The sequence below is a fragment of the Ammospiza nelsoni genome, chromosome 6, assembly GCF_027579445.1.
Source record: "Ammospiza nelsoni isolate bAmmNel1 chromosome 6, bAmmNel1.pri, whole genome shotgun sequence".
NCBI classification, from domain to species: Eukaryota; Metazoa; Chordata; class Aves; order Passeriformes; family Passerellidae; genus Ammospiza; species Ammospiza nelsoni.
The window spans coordinates 58,725,455-58,748,918 of record NC_080638.1 but is presented as its reverse complement, the minus strand read 5'-3'; the positions used below and the strand labels follow the sequence as shown (position 1 = coordinate 58,748,918).

At 40.1% G+C, this 23,464-nt stretch overlaps 1 protein-coding gene across 2 annotated transcripts in view; it reads left to right on the top strand.

The window, feature by feature from the left end:
* HIF1A (hypoxia inducible factor 1 subunit alpha) overlaps positions 1-23,251 on the top strand; it is a 33,550-nt gene extending 10,299 nt beyond the window's left edge. The window contains exons 2-15 of one of the 2 annotated variants that reach the window (XM_059475348.1): positions 3,404-3,594; positions 4,534-4,679; positions 4,774-4,858; positions 8,083-8,195; positions 9,218-9,420; positions 11,048-11,154; positions 11,341-11,488; positions 12,377-12,597; positions 12,782-13,062; positions 13,572-13,694; positions 13,914-14,326; positions 15,139-15,247; positions 17,912-18,038; positions 18,197-23,251. In XM_059475348.1, the coding sequence (XP_059331331.1) occupies positions 3,404-3,594; positions 4,534-4,679; positions 4,774-4,858; positions 8,083-8,195; positions 9,218-9,420; positions 11,048-11,154; positions 11,341-11,488; positions 12,377-12,597; positions 12,782-13,062; positions 13,572-13,694; positions 13,914-14,326; positions 15,139-15,247; positions 17,912-18,038; positions 18,197-18,348 (2,419 nt within the window). In that variant the 3' untranslated portion in view covers positions 18,349-23,251. The remainder of the gene's footprint in view (positions 1-3,403; positions 3,595-4,533; positions 4,680-4,773; positions 4,859-8,082; positions 8,196-9,217; positions 9,421-11,047; positions 11,155-11,340; positions 11,489-12,376; positions 12,598-12,781; positions 13,063-13,571; positions 13,695-13,913; positions 14,327-15,138; positions 15,248-17,911; positions 18,039-18,196) is intronic. The other variant, XR_009418717.1, reaches the window with a different exon arrangement.
* Positions 23,252-23,464: the final 213 nt, after the last annotated feature.

The following is a 23,464-nucleotide window of genomic DNA, read 5'->3' as shown; positions in this document are numbered from 1 at the left end:
ATCAGACCTGCAAATGCATGCAATTTCCTGTCCAGCACGGGCATTTCTGATATTTTCATTGCATGTATAATCCACTCAGCAGCTGAGGTTTTCTTCAGGCTCTTGAGGTGTTTTTGTTTCCTGCCAGACTGAGAGCAGAAGGCTGCAATACAGCTCTGAAGTTTGGGGTTTGTTTCAAATGGAGAATGTTTAAATTGTTTTAAATTCTCCTTTTCTGCAGAATGATCTTTCTATTGAGATCATGAACTTTACATGGGGGCAGCTCAAAAAGAACAGATAAGAGAAGTGATATGATTTGTTTAAACTGATTTTGTGGCACTTCACATCTCACTGTTTCAAATCTCCTTCCCTGAGCCCCCTTTCCTTCCCCTCTGGTGAGGAGAATGCTCACTTTGGAAATAGGTTTTCTTTACAGGAATTCAGTGTCATTTAATTGACTACACAGAAAATTGTGAGCAGCTACACATGCTGATGTGTGTTGTTTAATTTACTTTATGCAATTGTAACAAAGCTTTGAGTAGTTGCAATAGCAAAGAATTTTTTTTTAGTTTGGTGGCATTTCAATGTTGAGGCAACAATGACTTCACTTGGTAATTAAACCTCATTTGTGAAAGACCTTTTCCCTATTAATTTGATCCATTAAAGAAATGCTCTTTGAAGCTGGTAGTTAATCTTCCTATTTAAATGGCTGGGTTTTACTCAGATTGGTTACAGCTTAGGTTTAAATAGCAGCTAAAAATAGCCAACTGTTGTGCTGTACAGTTTAAACATCTATCTATAGTAGCAGCCTTTCTAGAAAGGAATCCTGTAGTAAAAGGGAGAGGAGATGCTGCCACTCAGGCAGCACTGAGTGGTTCCAACATCCCCTTTTCCTTGGGTATTGCCCATCAGCTCCAGCTGGCAGCACTTGATGATCTTACTCTGGGATTAATTTTTAACAGAAAGCACTATGGGCTGGATTTGAGCAGCATTTCAGTTGGTAATTAATAATTGAATGGCTGGGAGAAGTTTTGACTGTTCCTGCTGAAGGCTGCTGCCAAGGGTGCTAAAACCTGGCCAAAATCTGGAAACTACCCAAAATATGTTCAAGAACATTAGGCTGTCAGAAAGAAAATACAAGGGCTGAAATCCCAACTTGTGAGGTTATTGTCTGTTTTCATCTCTTGAGTGCCCTGTGTGATTCACACAAGCCTGACAAAGCTGTGGACTTGCAGTGCTCAGCTTGATTGCCAAAGCAGGGGAATTTTAACTTAAAAGTGTCTGCAGTTGTAAAGGAAACAGTGACAAAGCTGCAGCAATCTGGGTGGATTCAACCATTTACTTCCAGTAATTCTCTCTTGAGTTTTTGTTGTAGAATGAATATTTTGCCTGTGAAGGGATCTTGAATGAGTAGCTAACAAAAATCAAAGGTATAAAGGTGAATCTGTCTAAAGCAACAGAATTTCTTGTTCTGCTGTTACAGTTTCAGCTGGGATAGTGTTAATTTTCTTCCTAGCAGTTGGTGCAGGGCTGTTTTGGAGAATAATGTTGACAGCACACTGAGGTTTTAGTTCTTTTTGCTTCTCCTGAGTTAAGGACTCTCAGTTTCCCTTGCTGTGCCAGTGAGGAGGTGCACAGGAAGGCAGGAGGGGACACAGCCAGGACAGCTGACCTGGACTGACCAAACAGACATTCCAAAGCACAGAGTGAACTGGGGGAGGTGGCTGGGAGGTGCTGGTCCCTGCTCTGGGACAGGCTGGGCATCTGTCAGAGGGTGGGTGAGCAATTACATCGAGCATCATTTGTCTCTCTTGAGTCTTGTTTCTTTCTTTATTGTATCCCTTGTCACTGCAATTATTATTTTGTTTCAATTTTTAACTGTTTTTAAGTTGACCCATGGGTTTTACCTTCACTGCAGTTTTCCTCCCCATGCCACAAGGGTGGGACAGGTAGTGAGCAAAGAGCTTTGTGGTGCTCAGTTGTGGGCTGGGGTTAAACCACGACAGTTACCTTGAAATACCTTTGGCAAAATAGAGTTACGGTGAAATCTGTGGTTCAAGAAAGAGGACAAAGAGAATCCAGATGGTTTTTTCCCCCTCCACCCTTGGTTTTCCACCAAGAGAAAAGGTACTTGAGGCCTGTTTTCAGTAATAAATGTTTAATCAGTCAGGTTAAATAGCTAAAATATTTCTGCAGTATTGTTAAAGGTCAGACTTTTCGTAATGGCTATTTCCAGATATACCTGTATGTCAGGAGCCTCAAGCTTCTCAGACCAAGATATCCATCACTACAACAGGAACACTGTTGTCACAGGGAAATTCAATGTGAAGAAATCTTCAATATGGGGAAATATTGTCAAATATTTTAGGCTGCCATTCTAAGGACATGGGTTTGTATTCACAGGAATCAATGGGACTGTTGTATGTCCAGAGTTTTTTACAACTATAATTCCCACAAGTTAGTTTTCCAAAGGTCTTTATTGCTATTATGTCAAACAATTAATGTTTCTCATTCCACAGAAATAGTTTTTCTCTGCTGGCAGTGGCAGGAGTAGGAGGAGAGGATGGTGGGCATGGCACACAATTTTACCAAGTTGGTAGAAAGGAAGGTAGTTGTAAAAGAGATTCTGATAGCTTATTCTGTATTTTTCATGGATTATTAAACTTCCCCCATGTGTCAAGGCATTTGTACTTCCAACATCCAACACAAGGTATTGTCACATCTGTGTTTCTGCACAAACTAAGCAAGATTTTGGCCCATGTGGGTAGCACAGCAGGTAAAGAACTGAAAATGTGTTTTTTGGGTATGTATTTGGTAACACTGAAGAGGGGAGATACAGATCAGATATAGGGAAGCTCTTGACTCTGAGGGTGGTGAGGCCCTGGCACAGGGTGCCCAGAGCAGCTGTGGCTGCTCCATTCCAGTGTTCCAGGCCAGGTTGGATGGGGCTGTGAGCAGCCTGGAATGGTGGAAGCTGTCCCTGCTCACAGCAGGAGGGTGGAAACTGGTTGATCTTGAAGGTCACTTCCAAGCCAAACCATTCTCTGATTCTTTGAATCTGGTTCATTATGTCCCAGGGATCATTAGCTCATTAATTGTTTTGCTCTGTAATTTGTGGTACCTCTCACAAAATGTGTACTAACTAAAAAGGACTTTTGCACAGATCCACAAGTTCTGAGTATGGAAGTGTCTCGTTGAAAAACTGATCTGGTTGGAAGACTGCGTGTTTGAATTTAGTTCTGGCAGGGGGCAGAAGTTGATACAAAGAATTACACTTGCACTTTTTAAACTGAAACTTACTTGCACTTTTAAACTGAATCTTAACCTTATTCAACTTCCAGTTGACTGCTGGGCAACTTAGTTTCAAAGCCACACATCCCCGAGAGCTCAGTTCCCTGTATAACCCCAAACTTTGTTTCTCTAGGATTAGCTCAGAACGCAGGAAAGAGAAGTCTCGGGACGCAGCGCGGTGCAGGAGGAGCAAGGAGTCGGAGGTGTTCTATGAGCTGGCCCACCAGCTGCCCCTGCCCCACACTGTCAGTGCCCACCTGGACAAGGCCTCCATCATGAGGCTCACCATCAGCTACCTGCGCATGAGGAAGCTGCTGGATGCTGGTAAGGGACACGTGGCACCCTCTGGGAGGGATATTGAGGAGGAGTCTGTTTGTAAGGGCTGTCAGCAGTAAAATAAATGAATGTGTTGTTAGATGTGTTCTTGTTTCGTGAAGGTGGGAGGCTTTACAGGAGAAATCAGCTGTTAGCAATGACACAAGAAAAATTCACTGTTCAGTGGATTCCATTTTTTCTCTTTCTATTCTGGTGATCCTGGCTGTTTCATCATAGCTATAGTGCCCTTTTCAGTCTTATCTGACCCTTCTCCAAAGTTAAATTCCTTCATTTAAACTTTTTCCCCTCTAAACTTGTTTGTTCAGCTGTGCTTTCTTGACTGTAGGTACTTGGTTCAAGGTTGACTGAGCTAACTATAGTTGTGTCTCCTTACAATAAACTGCAAGGAATAGTTTTGTAAATTGTGTTTGTGTGGTGTGCTCCTCTGAAGGTGAAGTCAGCTGAGGATGTGTTGTGTCTGCAGCTACATCTGCAGGAATATCTGAGTCAGGGTGTAGCCTGTGGCTGATAGCCTGCCATGGGCAGTGTGCTGGTTATTTGTGCTCATGCATGTCTGCCTCTGCTGTGTGGAGGAGTAACTTCAGTAGCCAGACTTGGAAAACTCTCCCAGAAAGCCCCTGAGAGAAGTTTAGAATGCCTTTTTGAGATGGGTAATAAATTTTTAGCCACATAGACCTTTTCCTTAAGGTGGAAGTTTCATTGGTTAATACATAACAGCACAGAGGGTTACTCACTCTGATTTTCTGTGATTTCTGATACCTTTACTAGAGCTTGAAGAATTGAACTCATCATTTATCTAAATGAATTATACTGGCTTTGATGGTCCTGCAAGATTGACTCCTTGCAGACTGGTGCCAGAAGTCATTCCTGCTGGTAAGTGAAGAATGGCTGGTGCTTGCTTAAACAAAAATGTGTGGCTGTTTGCAGGTGAGCTGGAGACAGAAGCCAAAATGGAGAAGGAACTGAACTGTTTCTACTTGAAAGCTCTTGATGGCTTTGTCATGGTTCTGTCTGAAGATGGAGACATGATTTACATGTCTGAAAACGTGAACAAGTGTATGGGACTCACTCAGGTGAAATACTGACATTTCCTAAGACTGTTTCACAAAGCTGTTCCATTTTTGTGTGTGTGAAGTTAAACACCCATGTACCTGTTCATTTTTGCAGTTTGAGTTGACGGGGCACAGTGTATTTGATTTCACTCATCCATGTGACCACGAGGAGCTGAGAGAAATGCTTACACACAGAAATGGTGAGAAAAAAGAAAAAAAAATCAATAATCAATTTAATTTACTTATGGATAGTTTCTGTTGGCATTAATACAGTTGGATATCTGCCAGGAAGTGGTGTTGAGTTCAAAAGCTAATATATTTTTATTTCTTAAATCTTAAATTGCACCTTGTTGAGAGACACTAACAACAGGAATCACCAAAATGTTTTGGCTATATCCTAATTATAGAAGAAGTGAGATTTTTTTAATCTAACAAAATTAATTACTAAAATGGAGGTTTTGAGGGTTGAAAGAATAAGTGCCTAGAGGAATAAAATTAGAGGTAGGTTGAATGAGAATGATTTTAAGCAATTGTTATAGAGGGACATGGAGAAGCTCAGTTCGTGCATTTGTCTTGGTCTGGCCTTGCTTTTACAGGACAGCTGAGAAGAAATGCTTTCTTCCAGCAAGCTGTGGTGGTATACCCAAGACAAAAAGAATACTGTATTTAAATTTTAGGACACCAAGACACTGATCTGGGAATACTTAAACAGCCCAAAAAAGGGCTTTGGGGTTGATGCTTCTCTGCACCTTTTAATTGGTGCATGAAATTGGTATCTTTTCACAGATTTCTGGCTCTTTTCTCCATCTGAGGGAGCAGAACACCATGTTTACAGTGCTGTGTGCTTTGAAATTTAACAATTACCCATGAATTACAGCTTTTATGTCTTCTAAAGATTTGATAAAGGCTATAAAGACTTGGCAGCCTGCATGTCTCCAAACAAATCTGCTTTACTCAGTAGTTAGAAGCCTAAAATCTGACCTCTGCTTTCTCTTTCATCAAATGAGGTTTATATGGACTCTGAATTCAGATAGTGGTAAATTAATAAACCTGACCTCTGCTTTCTTGTGGCACTGTAAATTTTGTTTAAGTCTTATGTTGCCATCCTATTTAATTCAGTGGAAAGGACCTGATAAGATGCCATAGCATTAAGGGCCTGACTTTGATTTTTGTAAGCATTTTGTAAATTTGTCTTCCCTTAGAATGTTTCTAAGGCTAGATGAGACTCCCCTGCCTCCCCTTTTGGAATACAGTAATAAATCTTGGGGGTGGGGGAGCAATTTCCCTAAAGTGTAAAAAACCTGCTTTTGTTGCAAAAGCTTATTCTTAAAAATGTCCTATCACTGAGTTTCATGCAAACCATCTCAAGCATGTCTAAATTGGCCAGCCTGGAATCAGATGTCTGGAAACCATTATTACAAAAGCTGTTTTGCAAATGACGTTGGCAGACAGAAGTCTAAATTACAGTAGTAATAGTACATTTTTATATTTATTGGTATTCCCAGGCTGCCTTCTACTGCAGCTCTTACATCAGTGGAATTATTTTGGTTTTGAATTGAGTATTAAATATTCCCCTTTGGGACTGTACAAGTGCAAGTGAATATAAATGCAATTGGCAGAAACAGAACTGCATTCTCATTTTATGAAGCTGCTTTTTAAACTTTCAAAGCTGGCCATTTTAAAAAATAATGTCTGGTGCTGAATCAGACTTGAAAGTTGCTCCATCTTTTACAGCTGCTTCTAGAAGCAGAGCCACATGCATCAGGACTTGGTAACAGTAATGTTGTGTGATCTTCAGCTATCAATTTCTAGATTGGTTTAACTCTTAAAACTTACTGAATTAAATAAATTTTTGCTGCTTCTGTGAATTCTGCTTTAGTTTCTCCTCCACTTCCTCCATTATCAAGGTTATTTTAAGGTAGCATAAAATATGCTTGAGCCCTTTAGTCTTTGCCTCTGCTAGAAGCAATAAACAAGTTTGCATAGAGGCTTTAACATTTTTCTAATTAATTTTGACTGCAGTGCAAGCCACCATGAAGAATTTCATAGTTACTATTGTCTGTGGAGGATGAGAGCAAATTATTGTATAAACTTGTACCAGAAGTGAGCTCATGTGTTCTAAACTTCTCCCTCTGCCATGGTTTGGTCCTTGCTCTTCAGCAAGCCTCAGCAAACTGGCTCTTCCACTGCTCCTTCTCCTGGCTGCTGCATTTCCTCCTTGCACACATTGTGAGCTGATGCAGCTCTCCTGATAGCATCAGTTACATTTTCTTTGCCCACAAGAGCATAACTAGTAATTGACTCTGCAAGGTTCTCTTCTGTACAGGCACAAACTTCACTTAAAGCCTGCTGGTAGCAAGCAAAAAATAAGTGCTGCCTATGTTGATTTGTGTTAGGGCTTCTCAACTTTTTCCTCCCAAGAATGTTAATAATGTGCCTAAAACCTTGGTCCCTGTTTGCTCCAAGAGTGTAAATCACCGTGGAAATACTTGGATGCATAGAAACAGCTGAGTTGTTAGTTTTGAATTGAGAAACTTGCAGTCCTGAGGAGCAATGAGCCCAAAAGGTGCTTGGTTTGAGCCTCCTCATAGTGAATTACTGATGCATTTCAGTGGAAACCACCTCAATAAGGCTTCTTATTCTACATATGTTTTTCTTCTCCTCTGTCACAATTTTAATATATATTAAATTTCCAATTGGTCTCTCTTTCTTCCTGCTCCTTTTTCCTGAAATCTGGGAATGTGGAGTTGGCTATAAATACAATCCTGATCTTAAATTATTGAAACTGGGCTGCATCAAAAGCCTCTCCTGTGAGGACAGACTCAGAGAGGGCTGGGTTTGTTTGCCCTGGAAAAGAAATGGCTCTGGGGACATCTTTGAGTCCCTTCCTGTACCTACAAGGGCTCCAAGAGAGCTGGAAAGGGACTTTGGACAAGGGCCTGGAGTGACAGGACAGGGGGAATGGCTTCCCACTGACAGAGGGAAGGGTTAGGTGCTTTTTGGGCAGGAATTCTTCCCACTGAGGGTGCTGAGGCTTAAGTGCCAGAGCAACTGTGGCTGCTCCATCCCTGGAAGTGCTGCAGGCCAGCTTGGATGGGGCTTGGAGCTGCCTGGGATAGTGGAAGGTGTCCCTGCCCATGGCAGGAGGGGTGGAACAAGATGATCTCTTTAAGATCACTTCCAACACAAACCATTCTAAAGCTCTATGAAACTTTGTGGGTTTTTTTTTTAAATCTACTTGATAGTAAAACTTGCTCTAAAAAATACCATTATTAGAAGTACTATTAGATGTATGAATTTTCTTAGTTTATTTTTCGGATCTTCCCTTAGTCTTAGACTCCTATAACATGTCTGTGGAGGTTTTTTATTGCCTTTGGAAGATGATCCAAGTGTTTTAAGAATTGTTTGCTTTTGCTTCTGCTAGGTCCTGTGAAAAAGGGCAAAGAGCAGAACACGGAGCGCAGCTTTTTTCTCAGAATGAAGTGTACACTCACTAGCAGGGGAAGAACAGTGAATATAAAGTCTGCTACATGGAAGGTAACTAATGCAAAGAAATATTTGCATAGTTTGGCAGCTTCCTCTTCAGATGTCATAACACTGTATTTCAACATTTTTGCTTCATGTAACGAGCTTGAATTTCACTAAGTATTTTATAATTTAATAATTCTGCTTCATTATGCTGAATTTTAATGCTGACTACATCACAGAGGTAACTGAAACAATGTTTTAAAATTAGTTTTTCAAAACTCTTTTAATGAATTTTCCATTTTAAATTAGAGGTCATTTACTTACAAACATAATTACCAAATATGTTTGCATAAAGCCTTCTCTGGGAAAAAAGCACTTGACATCACTTATGCTGATCCCTGATTTCTTTTGATTTGTCACTGAAAATGTGATAGTTGAGGTCTCTCTGAAGGACTTCAATGCCATTCTTTTGAAGCTGCTGGCTCTCCCTTTTGTAACAGTTGGAACAAAAAGAGGCCAGCCTGATAACTTTCTGCAGTGAATGCATTTTCTCCTCTGGACAAAGTAACCTTTTACTGTATCCAGTGGATTATGGCTCACAGTTCTCTTTTATGATTTGAATTTGATTATTCTGGATCAAACAACTTCTTTGCTGCTCTCTGTGAACTATTTCTGCTTCAGAATGGTTAAAAGAAAACCCCACAGAATGCAAAAGTTCCTGTCTATTGAAGAATGTGTTTGATCTGTGTCATCAGCTCTGCAGAATATCTAAAATGGGGGTTTCTACTAGTACCATAACTTTAGGATTTAAATTGTGGATGCCTTTTGCTGAGGCAGCTGCTCATCAGAGTGACTAGAGAGAAGAGCTCACAGAAATGCAGCAGTGGCTGCTGTTGCTGAGGAAGGAGTTGGGCTGTGAACCCATCCCAGCAGTGTGGGGTGAGGAGGAGGAGGAGGACACTGCTCTCCTCCAGCCCTCCCTTGAGGGGTGGGATGGGGAAGGACTTGGCTCTGGGTGTGCTGGTGGAAACAGGATTGTGTTTTCTGACAGAGCAAACCTTGTTTCTTTCTAAACCCCAACTCCCCTGCAGGTGCTGCACTGCACTGGCCACATCCGTGTGTACGACACGTGTGGGAACCAGACCCACTGTGGCTACAAAAAGCCTCCCATGACCTGCCTGGTGTTGATCTGTGAACCTATTCCTCACCCATCAAACATTGAGGTCCCCCTGGACAGTAAAACGTTCCTCAGTCGTCACAGTCTGGATATGAAATTTTCCTATTGTGATGAAAGGTAATGTGTATGATTTATACTGTAAAAAATCATTCATTTGAAACATTTGCAGGGCTGGTACATGTTGGCTAGTGTTTGTTTTCTCAATAATTTGATTTATCTTGACAATGCAATCATTGATGGCATGCTTTGGGCTTTTCCTAACTGATCAGGATGCTTTAAAAGCCAGATTTTTAGATCTAAAGAGGATACAGGGTTATCACTTCAGAATAACAGAGGGAAAATGGTGTTTTCTGCAGGCAGACAGTGACAGGACCATGGTTGTAAACAGAGGGCATGTTTAGATTAGATATTAGGAAGAAATTCTTGACAAGGAGCTGTGGCTACCCCATCCCTGAAGGTGTTCCAGGCCAGGCTGGATGGAGCTCTGAGCAGCCTGCTCTAGTGAAAGGTGTCCCTGCCCATGGCAAGGGTTTGGAACAAGATGGTCTTGAAGGTTCCTTCCAACCCAAGCCATTCTAGGATTCTATTAATAAATCCTTTGCCTTCACTTAACTGCCTCTTCAAACTGGTCTTTACTATAGTGGCAGTGATTTAAATTGAAATGAGTGGATTCTTCCAGACACTGATAAAGCAGGATTTTAGGTTTGTCAAAGATGGGGCATTCTGGTGACAGAAAAGAGTATGTGTGTAATACTTGTCAGATGTATTTTATTGCTACTGCTTCCCCCCCTCTTCCTTCCTCAGGGGATCAGTGTCTGCTTTCTTCTATCAAAAAAACCCCAGATGTTCAGCTGTACTTTTAATGCAATACATCTGCTGTTGAAAAATGAGATTTTGTGTTCTGGTGCAAATCAGGGGTGTAGTCAGACATCAGACTGATTTTCCTATCCTCTGAGAACTTAGCTTGATAAATTTGATAAATGCAAATGAAGGAAATAGCTCAAGTTTTTTTGTTTGGGGTTGGTTTGTTTCATTTTTTTGTTTGTTTTTAATTTGGTGTCATTTGTTACTACCCATTTCCTTTATAACAAAAGTGAATTTCTAGTTAGTTGTTGCAGTTAGATGCAGGAAGAGGTTGATACATGGTAATTTCTGACCTCTGCAGTAACAACCTTTCTAGGACTGATGGTGTCACATAAAAGGTACTTATTTGGTCACTTTTTGCATCTAGAATGGGGCAAAATAGAAGCACTTCCCTGGTTAGCACTGCCCTCTAGAGACTAAAGAAATCCCACTTGCCTTAAAAGCAGGCAGTGCTTGAGTGGGAAGAGTAAATCTGATTCCTATTTCTCTAAGTTACAGGATTAAAGCTGTTGAAGTGTATCTTTATTATTTTGTTAAATTCTCATGTTTGCCTAAGCTGGTCTGTAAGTAGCTGGTCTACCTTGAAGCAAAAAGACAAAAATGTCTAAAAAGAAGGGATTTGTTTAATCTTATCCCCACTACATGATTTATAAATACTCAGTGAGAAGTAAAATCCTATGTCTACTGAAATTTCTCTTTTAAAGAAGCATCAAAATAGCAATTTATTTCAAAATGAAAAGTCCCAATAAGCCAAATTTGCTGCTAATATCTGTGGAAGTGATTCTTAAGGTTTTTCTAGATGTGCAAGCATCCAAATGCTCTGGTATTTGTGCTGGCCAGTGTTTGCTTTCACATAGCAATTTTTTCCCTTGTTTTAAAGAATTACAGAGTTGATGGGGTATGAGCCAGAGGAGCTCCTGGGTCGCTCAATCTATGAGTACTATCACGCACTGGATTCTGATCATCTGACCAAAACACACCATGACAGTAAGTGAAAACTCAATTTAAAGCCCTCAAACTACAGGAGATGAGAGACAGCCCTGGGGGAAAGCAGCAGAAGAACAAAGGCTTTCTTTTAGTTGCAGATAGGAATCTGCAATGAATACTGACCTCAAACAGCTCTTGTGGGGTTTTTCTGCCTGTAATTGAAGCTGGTGTTCTTTCTGCTTTTAGTGTTCACAAAAGGGCAGGTGACAACAGGACAGTACAGAATGCTGGCCAAACAAGGTGGCTATGTCTGGGTTGAAACTCAAGCAACTGTTATATACAACACTAAGAATTCTCAGCCACAGTGCATAGTGTGTGTGAACTATGTGTTGAGGTAAGTTGAGTGGACTTCAGTGTTCTTTGTCATCATTTTTAGTGAAGACCAAGTCAGATTCTGATGGCACACTTCCCTGCTGAGTGTGTTATGATGGTACTGTTCCCTACCAGTGGAATTTTTCTTAGAATACTGCCAGTCCTAGGATTAGAAATTGTATTTGAGAAAAGATGCTTTTTTGGTCTAGTGATGTCAGTAGATGATCTCTGCAGACAAATGAGTGTAGAACCAGCTTCTTCTGTATGGTTGGAAGCATTTGAGCATTTGCATTTTAGACAACTCTCTAATCTTTGTCCCAAGTCTGGAGCAGTTAATTCCACCAACAACTTTGTCATGGAGTCAGAGCAGCAGTAGTGGTGTCATTCTCAATCCCATCTATGTTTTTCTTCCTTTGAACTCCTCTTTTAGTTGAAAGCTTCAGCTCAGGGCAGACTGGTTGACTGTTCTTCTGCAAATGTCTAATAATCCTAAATTAGTTTTTCAAAACTACAGTGAATGTCCCAATATAAGTCTAGCAAGATATTGCATATTCATTTAAAACAAAAAAAAAGCTGTTTAGGAAATATCTTTTTTCCCTCTTTAAAAAATCTTTTCCTTTTTCAATGCTTTCAGAAAAGCATGTTTATGTTTGTTACCTTTTTATGATTGCACCACAATTAGTGCTTGCTTTGTCTGTTACTTTTGAGGAAAGAATGAGTAACAAAATAAATTCTTAAAGCTCTTATCCTGGTAATTTTGTGGGATATGTGTGGTGGGGTGTTTTTTGTTTGTTTTGGTTTGGGGTTTTTGGGTGGGGAGAGTGGGTGGGTTTCAACCTACAAAGCTATTAGTCCAGAACTTATTGCTTTTAGCTGTTCTTTAACAGTCATCTTCTTCTCTGTCTGACAGTGGAATTGTTCAGAAGGACTTAATTTTTTCCCTTGGACAAACTGAGTGTATGCTGAAACCAGTGGAGTCTCCTGACATGAAAATGACCAAAATATTCAGTAAAGATGACCTGGATGATACCAACAGCCTATTTGAAAAACTTAAACAGGAACCAGATGCTTTAACTGTGCTAGCCCCAGCTGCTGGAGACACAATTATCTCTCTAGATTTCAGCAGTAATGGTGGGTGTGTGTTTAAATTGGAGAGCATGTTAATTAGCAAAGTTACTTTTTATAATAGATTTCATAAAATAACCTCCCAGTACCACTTGCCCAGTGGTATTTCAGCTGCTGTTTCAATTTAATGAGGTCCATAGACACACACAGTACTGTTACTTAGGTTGATGGTTTCTTTTAATTTTTATAGAGTCTGATGAACAACAATGTGATGAAGTTCCTTTGTATAATGATGTAATGCTCCCCTCATCCAGTGAGAAATTGCAGAATATAAATATGGCAATGTCCCCACTACCTGCCTCTGAAACTACAAAGCCACTTCGTAGCAATGCTGATCCTGCACTCAATAGAGAAGTTGTATCAAAGCTGGAGCCAAACACAGAGCCACTCGAACTTTCTTTTACCATGCCTCAGGTGCAAGAACAACCAACCAGCCCTTCTGATGCAAGTACCAGCCAAAGTTCACCTGAGGTGAGTGTTGTCATTTGGATATGCTGTCATTAAAATGGATGTGCTGTTGGGCCTTGTGGGGCAGATCTGGTTAAGGATGCAGCCAGGACAGGAATTGGAAATTATTTCTACCTTATGACTTAAGCTCACACCATGATCTGAGGAAACTGATAAATTGTCATATCTTTTCATTAAAGTGAGTCTTGCAAATGTCTGCAATGCTATCTGACAGCAATAAGGAGAGCTTGGGATTGATCTTTTTTGTTCAGCTGGTTCAGATACAGCTTCCCTAAACAGCAAAGTATTTGCAGTGAATTCCTGTAGAGGCTACTTCCAGGTTTCAGTTAAGCAATGCTTCCCTGGTGGGGTAAATTTGAGTGTAAATGTGTTTTCCTCTCCCATTTTAATTTTGTGCAGCTACAGCTTGGGATTAGTTTCTACATTAGAACATTTTGCAGAGAATCTGTAGGTAACAATGCCAAATGTTGCAGTGACAGAAACCTAAAATTGTGTTCAAAATGTTTTCACAGCCCAGCAGTCCCAACGACTACTGCTTTGATGTGGATAATGATATGGCCAGTGAATTCAAACTGGAATTAGTGGAGAAACTCTTTGCCATAGATACAGAAGCAAAAAATCCATTCTCTACTCAGGTAATGTACAGTAACTTAGAATAAGATTATAAAGAATTTTGAGTGTAATTATTTTCTTTTTTGAATGTTTTTAGGCACCTCCTTCCCTTTTTATGTAATATTTTGATTAAAAAGTAAAAAAAAAAAAAAATTTAAGGATTTGGTAAAAGGAAAAGCCTTGATGAAGTCCTAGCTGAGGTTTCTTCCACACTGCTAAGTTCCCCCTCTTGTCCATTCCAGGAAACGGATTTAGATTTAGAGATGTTGGCTCCGTACATCCCGATGGATGACGACTTCCAGCTGCGCTCCTTCGATCAGCTGTCCCCGCTGGAGAGCAGCAGCTCGTCCAGCTCGCAGAGTGCAGGCAGCAGCATCCCCCTGTTCCAGCAGCAGCAGCAGGGCCAGGCAGGCGGGGCCAGCCCCGAGGAGGTGAAGCTGAAGCCAGCAGAGCACGGGGATGAGGTGAAGCCGATCGTGGTCCCCTCCTCGCCCCCGCGCGGGGGCCCCGAGCCCGGCAGCGCCCCCGCCTCGCCCTACGCGGGGAGCAGGAGTCGAACTGCCTCGCCCATCAGGGCCGGGAAGGGAGCGGTGGAGCAGGGGGAAAAGCCTTCTCCAGGAACACCCAGCTTGCTAACAGTCACTCTCAATGAAAGGTATTTTAAAAGTGCAGCCTAAGCTGTGGTGCCTGTTCAAGGAATTAGATATAAGTTCTGCCAGCTCTTGTGTGTTCATCCTCAGCGTTCTTCACAGACATTTAAATTTGGACATGTCAAATGAGTCCTTTTTTAATAGTAAACTCCTCTAAAGGTAATTTCATGGTAGCCTTTACCTAAGCACCTCATGTAAAAATTCTATTCTACTCTTGTACCTGGTGTGCAGCATTTATAAAAAAGCAGGCAATTCAGGTAGTTACACCCATACAATGTTTCTGGTGCTTTCCTTGTCCACTGTGTTAGAGGTAAGAGGCAACTACAGTCTGTGCTGCAGATACTGCAGATATCAGATGTACAGATATCTACAAGCAATAGATATTGCTTTTCAAACTAAATGTGTTTTGTGATGATCCGTGGTGCCTGTAGTACTTAGTTATCACAATAGAAAACTATATTAAGTCAACCATGAGATTTGTGATATGTCAAAGATTTATCTGTACATAGAAATATTCAGAGTAGACTTTCCCTCACCCTTCCTTCCCTTTTTTCTGTTGCTAGTGAACTGTTGAACTTTTATGCTTTTTTTCTGCAGATTTAAAAATTTTTGTTAAAACTCATTCTGAGCTTCACAGCAAGATTAAAGGCTAATATTTGCTATGCTCATAGAAAATGATTGTTGAAATAAGTCAATTTATGAACAAAAAGTAGTGGAGCTCATAAATTCTGTGATGTTGTATATAAAAGTGTCCACCAAAGAAGAATGGCTCAAGGAAAGTAGAAACGTCTTAACAGCCTGAATCAATTTTTCTTAGATCTACTGCACTGGATGAAGATCTAAATCCAAAGATGCTAGCTTTGCATAATGCTCAGAGAAAACGAAAAATGGAACATGATGGTTCACTTTTTCAGGCAGTTGGAATTGTGAGTTTTGTTTTACCATTTTAAAATATTCACTTTTAACCTTGCAATTTCTGAAATGAGGCATCAGTGCAGACTTCTGAGTTAAGCTGTTGGTAAGCACTGGAATCTTGGGATGAGAGATAATTGATAGTGAAATTTTAATAGATCTATATATGCAGATACTCCACTTTTAGTTCTCTTTTACTGTCAACTTTTCAAAAGGGCCCTCTACACCCATGTGCATTTCTTGATTAGATAGAAGATACTCTTCTGTGAACATATGTGTTTCTTTAGTAGAATATGCACAAGTGTAAGACATCACATTTAAATGTGTAATTGCTGTATTTATTTAACTTTTGAATTCAAACTCAGTTTTCACATTTGTCAACACTGAAGATTAGTGTTCTTAGGCTTCTTCCTATGCTTTTATTTTTCCATTGGGTCTGAGATTCCTTTGCTTAATCAGATAAGACCATCTGAACTGTGAGGGAAGAGAGCTCCTCTGATAACCTAGCCGATGTCTATTACTGCCACTCCCTTCATGCATGCTCTCTCTAGTATTAGTGTGGGCACTTGGGAATAGCTCATCCTCATCTGTCCCAGCTATTCGAAAGAAACTTTGTAGATAGTCCTACATTTGTGTCACTTGATTGGGGGTTGTCCAGCTTGTTATTTTCCGCAAGGGTACCTTGTCTCCATAATCTTTGTCTCTCACTGTCAATTCTCAGTATTTTGAAACCTTGAGCTTTGCCATTGCACACTGTTCTTTCTCATCTTCACTGCAAATTCCCACTTGTCAAGTTTTAAGAAGTCTTAGTCTTAATTCCTGTATGGCAGCGTAGCCTTTGAGCTTCTTTGTTTCTCTGCTGGGCCACCTCCTAGTTGTAGTCATCTACCCTATCTTACAGTGCAGGATTATTTTTCCTCTGAACACTCCTTACTCCTGTTCTAGCATTCCAGTCTGGGCATAAGACAAATCAGTTTTTCTATGCCATTTCTATGTGGTTGTTTTCATTTGTTAAATGCTTTGCACTTCCATGCACATTGTTCTGCTGCTTCCAGAAGCCCTGTAAGAATTCACAGCTCTGCAAGAAAGGTTATTGCTTTCCACTGCCCTTTTCTCATGCAAGGGTGCTACAGCTCATAGTTTTGCTGGTAAAATATTCAAAACAGCATGGAATGTTATTAAATGCACAGAACACAAGCAGTTCAGTGTGAACTGCTGGAATAGTGTTCAGGCTTCTGTGCTTAGTGCCAGTTTCATGCTTACAGGTTCAGACTTCATCTTTTGCTAAACTTTTTCTTTTGTCTGTATCTGACAAAAGTGTTACAAATATTGTGATGGTTTCTCAGAGTCAGAAGCTGGATTTCCATGAAGCTGGGTCTTAGTGAAGCTATTTTAAGAAGTGCTTTTGTTGTTTGGCTTCTCTCTCCACAATGGATTTCTGGGAGGATATACAGGCCTTTCACACAAGCAGAAGAAAAATTATGTTAAATCCAGGCTTAGAATATATGCTGTTCTAGGGCTGTACAAACACTTGCCACAAATTTTTAGCTCTAGGGAAGTGGGATGTACTTTGCAAGAGTGAAAATAAGTGAAGACCAAAGTAAAATATTACTTTAGCTTCCTAGAAAACAGGAGAATTAGACAAGGACAAGATATAGTAAGATGATAAAATATTGTGTTATAGTGAGTTTATAAAATAATGATATAAATCACTACATGGGAACAGTTACAAGCCAAATCTTCTTAACATGTAGGGCTGGAATGCATTTTTGGTAAAAAATAAGCAGCAGCAATGTAGGTGACTAATCTCACTATGAACTGCAGCTCTGAGTTAACTATAACTTCTACTACACAGCTGCTCCCTTGACTTACACAGGTGTTTTCTAACCTGCAAACATATGTTCCTCACTATTTTGAGGAAATGGCAGTGTTGTGAAATACCTTCTCCTCTTTTTGCAGCAGTCAGTGTCACTAACAAGACCAAACTTTGCAGATTCAAGTACTTTTGCCAGCAGACTTGATACTAAGATGGTGCTTTTTCTTTCCATCCCATCTGTTTCAGTGGCAGCTTCTTCTTCCTTATCCCAATTACATGAATCCCTTACAGCTTCCTAATCGCCATATCTTCTGTTCTGCTGTCAAAACAATATGCTAAGGAGCCATATCTGCACTAGGCTGGTGTAGGACTGCATTTTTCACAGGGCTTGGGTTGGGTGGCTTGGTGGCAATAACTGGAGTGCAAGCAGAATTTACATCCTAGATGTGTAGATAGAATCGGCCTGCTGAGGCTCCTGACTCTCCTGCCTACACTGTTAATTCCAGTGCAGAAAGCCATTAGAGACTGCAGTGAAAACCTGATGCTTACTCACCCCAGAGCAGTGGTAATTAAATGGGTGTGTTTGTGTACATGTACATGCTAATCTTGAGCCTGGTACCTGATGATAACCAGGATTTTGTAATTGTTTTCTCTAAGGGAAGTCAGGTCTTGAAACCTGATTCAGTTTTCTGTTAAATAATTTTCAAGTTAGTGTACTTGGAAATTCTGAACCAAATCCACTTTAAATTGTAACAATGCCATATTAGTACTTAGTGACAGGAACTGTTCATTTGGAAGAGGGATGTGGAGGGTTATAAAGCTACAATTTTCACTAAAGAAGATTAATTTTATTTCTTTCTAGGGGTCTTTATTCCAGCAGACAGGTGACCGTGGAGGAAGTGCATCACTTGCTTGGAAACGTGTAAAGGGATGCAAAACAAATAATCACAGTGGAGTGGAGCAAAAGACAATCATTCTACTATCAACTGGTTGGTATCTTCCTTCCCTAGGTACAGGGGGTGGAGGGGGCTGTGTGAAAGAGAACAGAGACTCCAGAACTATCCACACATAGCTCCTTGTGAACAGCTCTAGGAGAGGTTAAGCATGGTGAATAAAGTGCATTTTTCTCCTTCCCCTCCCTCTTTAGACATAGCAAGTAAACTTCTAGGGCAGTCGATGGATGAGAGTGGACTCCCCCAACTCACGAGTTACGACTGCGAAGTAAACGCTCCCATACAGGGCAACAGAAACCTGCTACAGGGGGAAGAACTGCTCAGAGCTCTGGATCAAGTTAACTGAGCTTTCACAAAACTTGCTCCTTTTTTGGACACTGGTGAATCATCACCTAAAGCAGTCTATTTATATTTTCTATATCTGATTTTAGAAGCCTGGCTACAGTACTGCACTAATTCAGTTAGTTCAGTTTTGATCCCCTTTCTACTTATTTTGACAGTCTTTTTAATATGTTCTTTATGTAACAATAACTCAAACTCTAGTGCATTTTTATAATTCTTTGGTACGTACACTTTTAAGTCCATTACATTTAAAACACACTTGCAATAGCAGCTTTGAAATATGCACCTGATTAAAAAAAAATATATTTATTTTTTGGCTGGGGAGTTGGTCACCAAAACTTATCATTAGTAAAATGTCAACACAGGAAAAACTGGCAATACTTCCATCCTGCTTTTCATAGGTAGTTGGAAGACTTGTGCTCTCTTACTCTTTATGTTCAAGTAAGTTTTTTATGTTAATAGTTTTTATAAGAAACAACAATGCTTTGCAGCGGTGCATTGTAGCCACAATCGCACAATATATTTTCTTAAAAAATACCAGCAGTTCCTCATGCAATATATTCTGCATTTATAAAAACTAGTTTTTAAGAAGAATCTTTTGTTTGCCTATGAAAACATGTTTAAACCTGGATTATGTCATTATTTTAGTCACGTTGTAATATAAATTGTTCTCAAATGCTGTCTTATGCTTTTGACTTCAGTGGGTGTGGTAAGTCAAAGGAAAGGCTTTATCTGGAAAGGGCTAGCAGCATTTTCTTTGGATACGTTCTCAATTTAGAGAAAGTTTGATGTTCTTAAAGTAGTCACTTTGCCAGCTTAAAAAAAAATCCCTGCCTGTAGTTGTTGAAGTTAATGCTAATATTGTGTATGATCTTAAATCTAAATGTTCAGCTTACCCTGTGTGGTATAGGTGATATTTCAAGCAGATTGTAAAACATCTTGCATTGTTAGCAAACTTTTATCTAGTACATCATTGAGTTGCTCAATATTTTGATGTTTTGGTTTTATGCACCTTGTTGCTATTAACATCCATATGTTTTCATGTAGATTTCAATAACTTGAATATATTTAGAAGCCTTTTTATTTAGAAATATATAGTGTCACAAACATCTTATTTTCCTATATGTACTGTACAAAACCTTCATTCACTCATTCTTTTTGCTCTTTGTGGTTGGATCTAACACTAACTGTATTGTTTTCTTACATCAATAAACTATATGTGGACCAGGCCCCCTTGGGGAGTGTGTTATCTGAGAGAAATGAGATAATTTATATTTTTGTTAGTGGTTATTGTTCATCCGTGTTCCCTTTTTAACTTAGAGTTGATTGGAAACTACTGCTTCCTTCTTTTGATTGTAACATCTCTGCATTCATTCTTTGAGCCTGTTCAGTCCTGAAGTCTCCCAGACAGTGTTGTACCACTCGCCAAAGACCTTACACTTCTCAACCTGTAATCACAGCAGTGAGCAAACCTGCCAGCAAGGAGGCAGCATCTTTGTTTTACTTTAGAGCAGAAAGAATTCATCTTTATGAACAGCTTAAAGGCTTGTCTCTGGAAGCTTTATCAAGGTAACACAGGAAAGCAGGAAAAGGTAAAATTGACAGGAGTGATTGGTCTGAGATGGATTTCTATCACAAAATTCCATGATTAGAAAATTAAGCTGGTACTTGATGAAAGTTATTCCACATTTTTGTGCTGCTGACCCAGTAACTTTCCTCATTTTGCTGTCATAAAACACAATGCTACTGGTAACCCTGTGTTGTGTAAATATGGTCAAGATATTCTGTGCATTCTCCAAACTATTTTTACAAAACTTATCTCAATATAAGTAATCAGCCATGGAGTGTCACAGGAGTTACTTTGGTTTTATGTTGTGAACTTTTTGTTTTCATTGCAGTGTTTTGAAATCAATGTCATAGTATGTAAGCATAACCTGTTCTCTAAAATTACTGTTTCACTGAAAGGAGCACTTTCCAAACTGCCACAACTCTGTGAAATTAAAAGGACACTATTAACAAAAAATTATAAGGCACTGGCAGCAGAAGATAGTTGCACACTTGATAAAGTTTTGAGTAGAAGCTGCACAGAGAGGAGAAGGTGGGGCAGTCATCTGCAGCTTCATGCAGAGAACGTTTTCACTAGTGAACATTTTTAATGCATTTTTAATGGCTAAAAGCAGCAGAGCTCCTCCTTGCCTGCTGTGTCTGGGCTGGCATTCTTTCCATGGCATTTCTTCCTGTGTCAGCAGTTAGGAGGTTTAAATAGTGAAGTTGGGTTAAGCCCCTGCTGTTTAGGGCCTCCCTCCTGCTTTAGCCCTGCATGGATTGATGTGGTGTTTCTGTGAGAGTCTTGCAGGCAGGTGAAAAGTGCAGCTGGGTTCTACTTTTGAACTGCCCCACCAGACTTTGAGCTGGCCTGGGGGGGATTATCCCTTTGCACTTCCAAGAGACAGGTCAGAGGTGTTCTGCTGCTCTCTTGGCTGTGTTTTGGAGGAGCCTGACCTCTTTGGATCTGTCAGGTCCTCTTCAGTGCACTAAGAGGGCAGAAAGTTTTTAAAATAAGATCTGTGTTAAGAAGAGAAGGAAGACTGAAGTGCCCCATGTGATTTATGGTCATGAGCCCACTGGAGTCAGAGAATGGCTTGGGTTGGAAGGGACTTTAAAGATCACCTTGTTCCCACACCCCTGTCATGGGCATTCCATGAGATCAGGTTGCTCAGAGCCCCATCCACCCTGTCCTTGATCATCTCTGATCTTAGTGACAGCAGCTGTAGATTTAACTCAGCCATGTTTCACCTAAAAATCTCTATTCTAACATTTTTTAGTATGCATAATAACAACATTTAGTATGCATAATAATATTTTGATTACTGTGATGAACTGCTGTAGCTGTATTGGTTTACTGTAGGGGAAAAATAACCTAACAAAATCCCCCCCAAGCCTCCTAAAGACACTGAACAAGGCACAGAAAAGGAGCAGTAATTTCTATGGCCTTGTAAGAGCTTTGCTAAATGCAGATGCCAGTTTGCAAAACCTAGTTCACCTTTCAGTTGCTTTTTTAAAAATTTCTGTTTTACTAATGTTCCCCCCCCAGGTATCCAGGTAAACTTTTTGGTTTTGGCCTCTTTAGACTCCAGGAACACACAGTCAGATTCTAGAGCTAATTTGGAGTACAAGCTTCTAGAATAAACAGCTTTCTAAGTGTTTTCTTAGTGTTCTTCTTGCATGCTTTCTTTACCAACTTGCTGGCTTTTTAAAATGTTGAGACACTATATTAGAAATGATGAGGAAATTAATGATTGTGAGGCACTGGCACAGGTTTCCCAGAGCAGCTGTGGATAACCCAGCCCTGGAAGTGTCCAAGGCCAGGTTGGATGGAGCTTGGAGCAACCTGGGATAGTGAAAGGTGTCCCTGCCCATGGCAGGGGCTTGGAACTAGGTGGGTTTTAAGGTCCCTTCCCACCCAAGTCATTCTGTGATTTATTCTTTGTTGTAAAGAATAAACTGTGGGTAAATACAATATTGTCTCCTGTATATAGAACATGCTAATTATGTGAAAATGGTAAACTGAGGAGAAGAACAGAGTTACCTTCCAGGTTTCCTGACTACAGCAGTAGTCAAGCCAGGCCTTCTTCAGGGCATAGTACAATTACTGTTCTTACGTACAGATTTTATTGATGTTTTAATCATCAACAGTGATGATCTGTTAAAGGGTAAAGGAATTTTTAAAGTAGTATTTATGATTATATAATTCATTCCTTTACCTGAAAGTAGTTACAATTAACTGCAACTGTAATTCCCCAGAAATCACTTGCATAGGGTGTGCAGTAACTTGTCTTGGGTGTAAGATATGAGTAGATGAAGGTAGCCTGAAGTCCAAAGTACCTCTTGCTAACATACTTTCCACCTAGTGAGACTGGTTTGGACTTTGGTGACCTTTGAAAGCCTTTGGGTGAAATGGAAACAACTTACCTGAGAAGCAAAACTTAATAGTATCTGTGTACACACATTAAACTCTCCCAAAGTAATTACTGAATTAAAGAATCACAGATTAGGGCCCAAAAGAACTATTTACACATAACACTGATGAGGGTTTTAAGGACTTCAAAGCTTAGTTTGGATGGAATGATCAGCTCTGCTTCCAATGAAATACAACTGTTGGGTCAGGTAATTCTGATGATTACAGGTTAAACTACTGCATATTTAATAGTAATGTTTCATTACTTCAAGAGCTGTTTAATTAAACAGCTAAGCACTGGCAGCTAAAGGCAGTGTCTGTTGGCAAGTGTTCTTCCTGTTCACTGCTGAGTGAACCTTTCCTGACAGTGTGGTGGGACCTGGGAGCATCCTGTCCCTGTCAGCCATCTGTCCCCTTCCCCTGCTGCCCTGCTCCTGACCTGAGCACACATCTCACTCCAGTGTCACTGCACTAAGGCACACTGCTCAAACTGTAACTGTCCAGCATGAAAATAAACGCTCACAGACCACCAGGACTTTGTAGGAAGTCCATTTTCATAGGAATTCCACACGAGTTGGGTATCCAGCTTTCATTGAAAATACCATTATGACTTGACTCCCTGAAAAGATCCGTTCTGGAGGACTGTGATTTTTGATCCAAATTCTAGAATTGAATTATCATTTTCCTTCTGCTTCCCTGTTTACCTTGAGCAAGTTACCAAAAAGTTCAAGAGTTTGCTGCTGGATTTATACAGTACAGTAGATTTTGTGAATAATAGCAGTATTCTCTCATGAAGAAGTGGTATATTTTAATGGAATTCTTTTTTGGAACCAAGTACAACGTATTGCAATTGATATTTCTCTTGAAACATTTTGATGTACTTGTGACTGTATTTCTTTTTGATTGTGTACCAGTATAAAATTCAATAAAAGAGAGGGTTTGTTTCTAATTTGTGACTTCTGTGATCTTTCTGTCCATCCCTTTTCCCTATTGTAAAAGGTGGAGGTGACTTTAAAGTGAACTAAACCACTGTGCAGAGTAACAAACTCCTTGCAGGTTTGAGACTTTACTACCTGCTGTCAGAAACTTGGGCATCAAGCAGACATGGTCACAGTCCCAAAAACATACATTTTGTATTAAATATAATATAAATAGATAATAT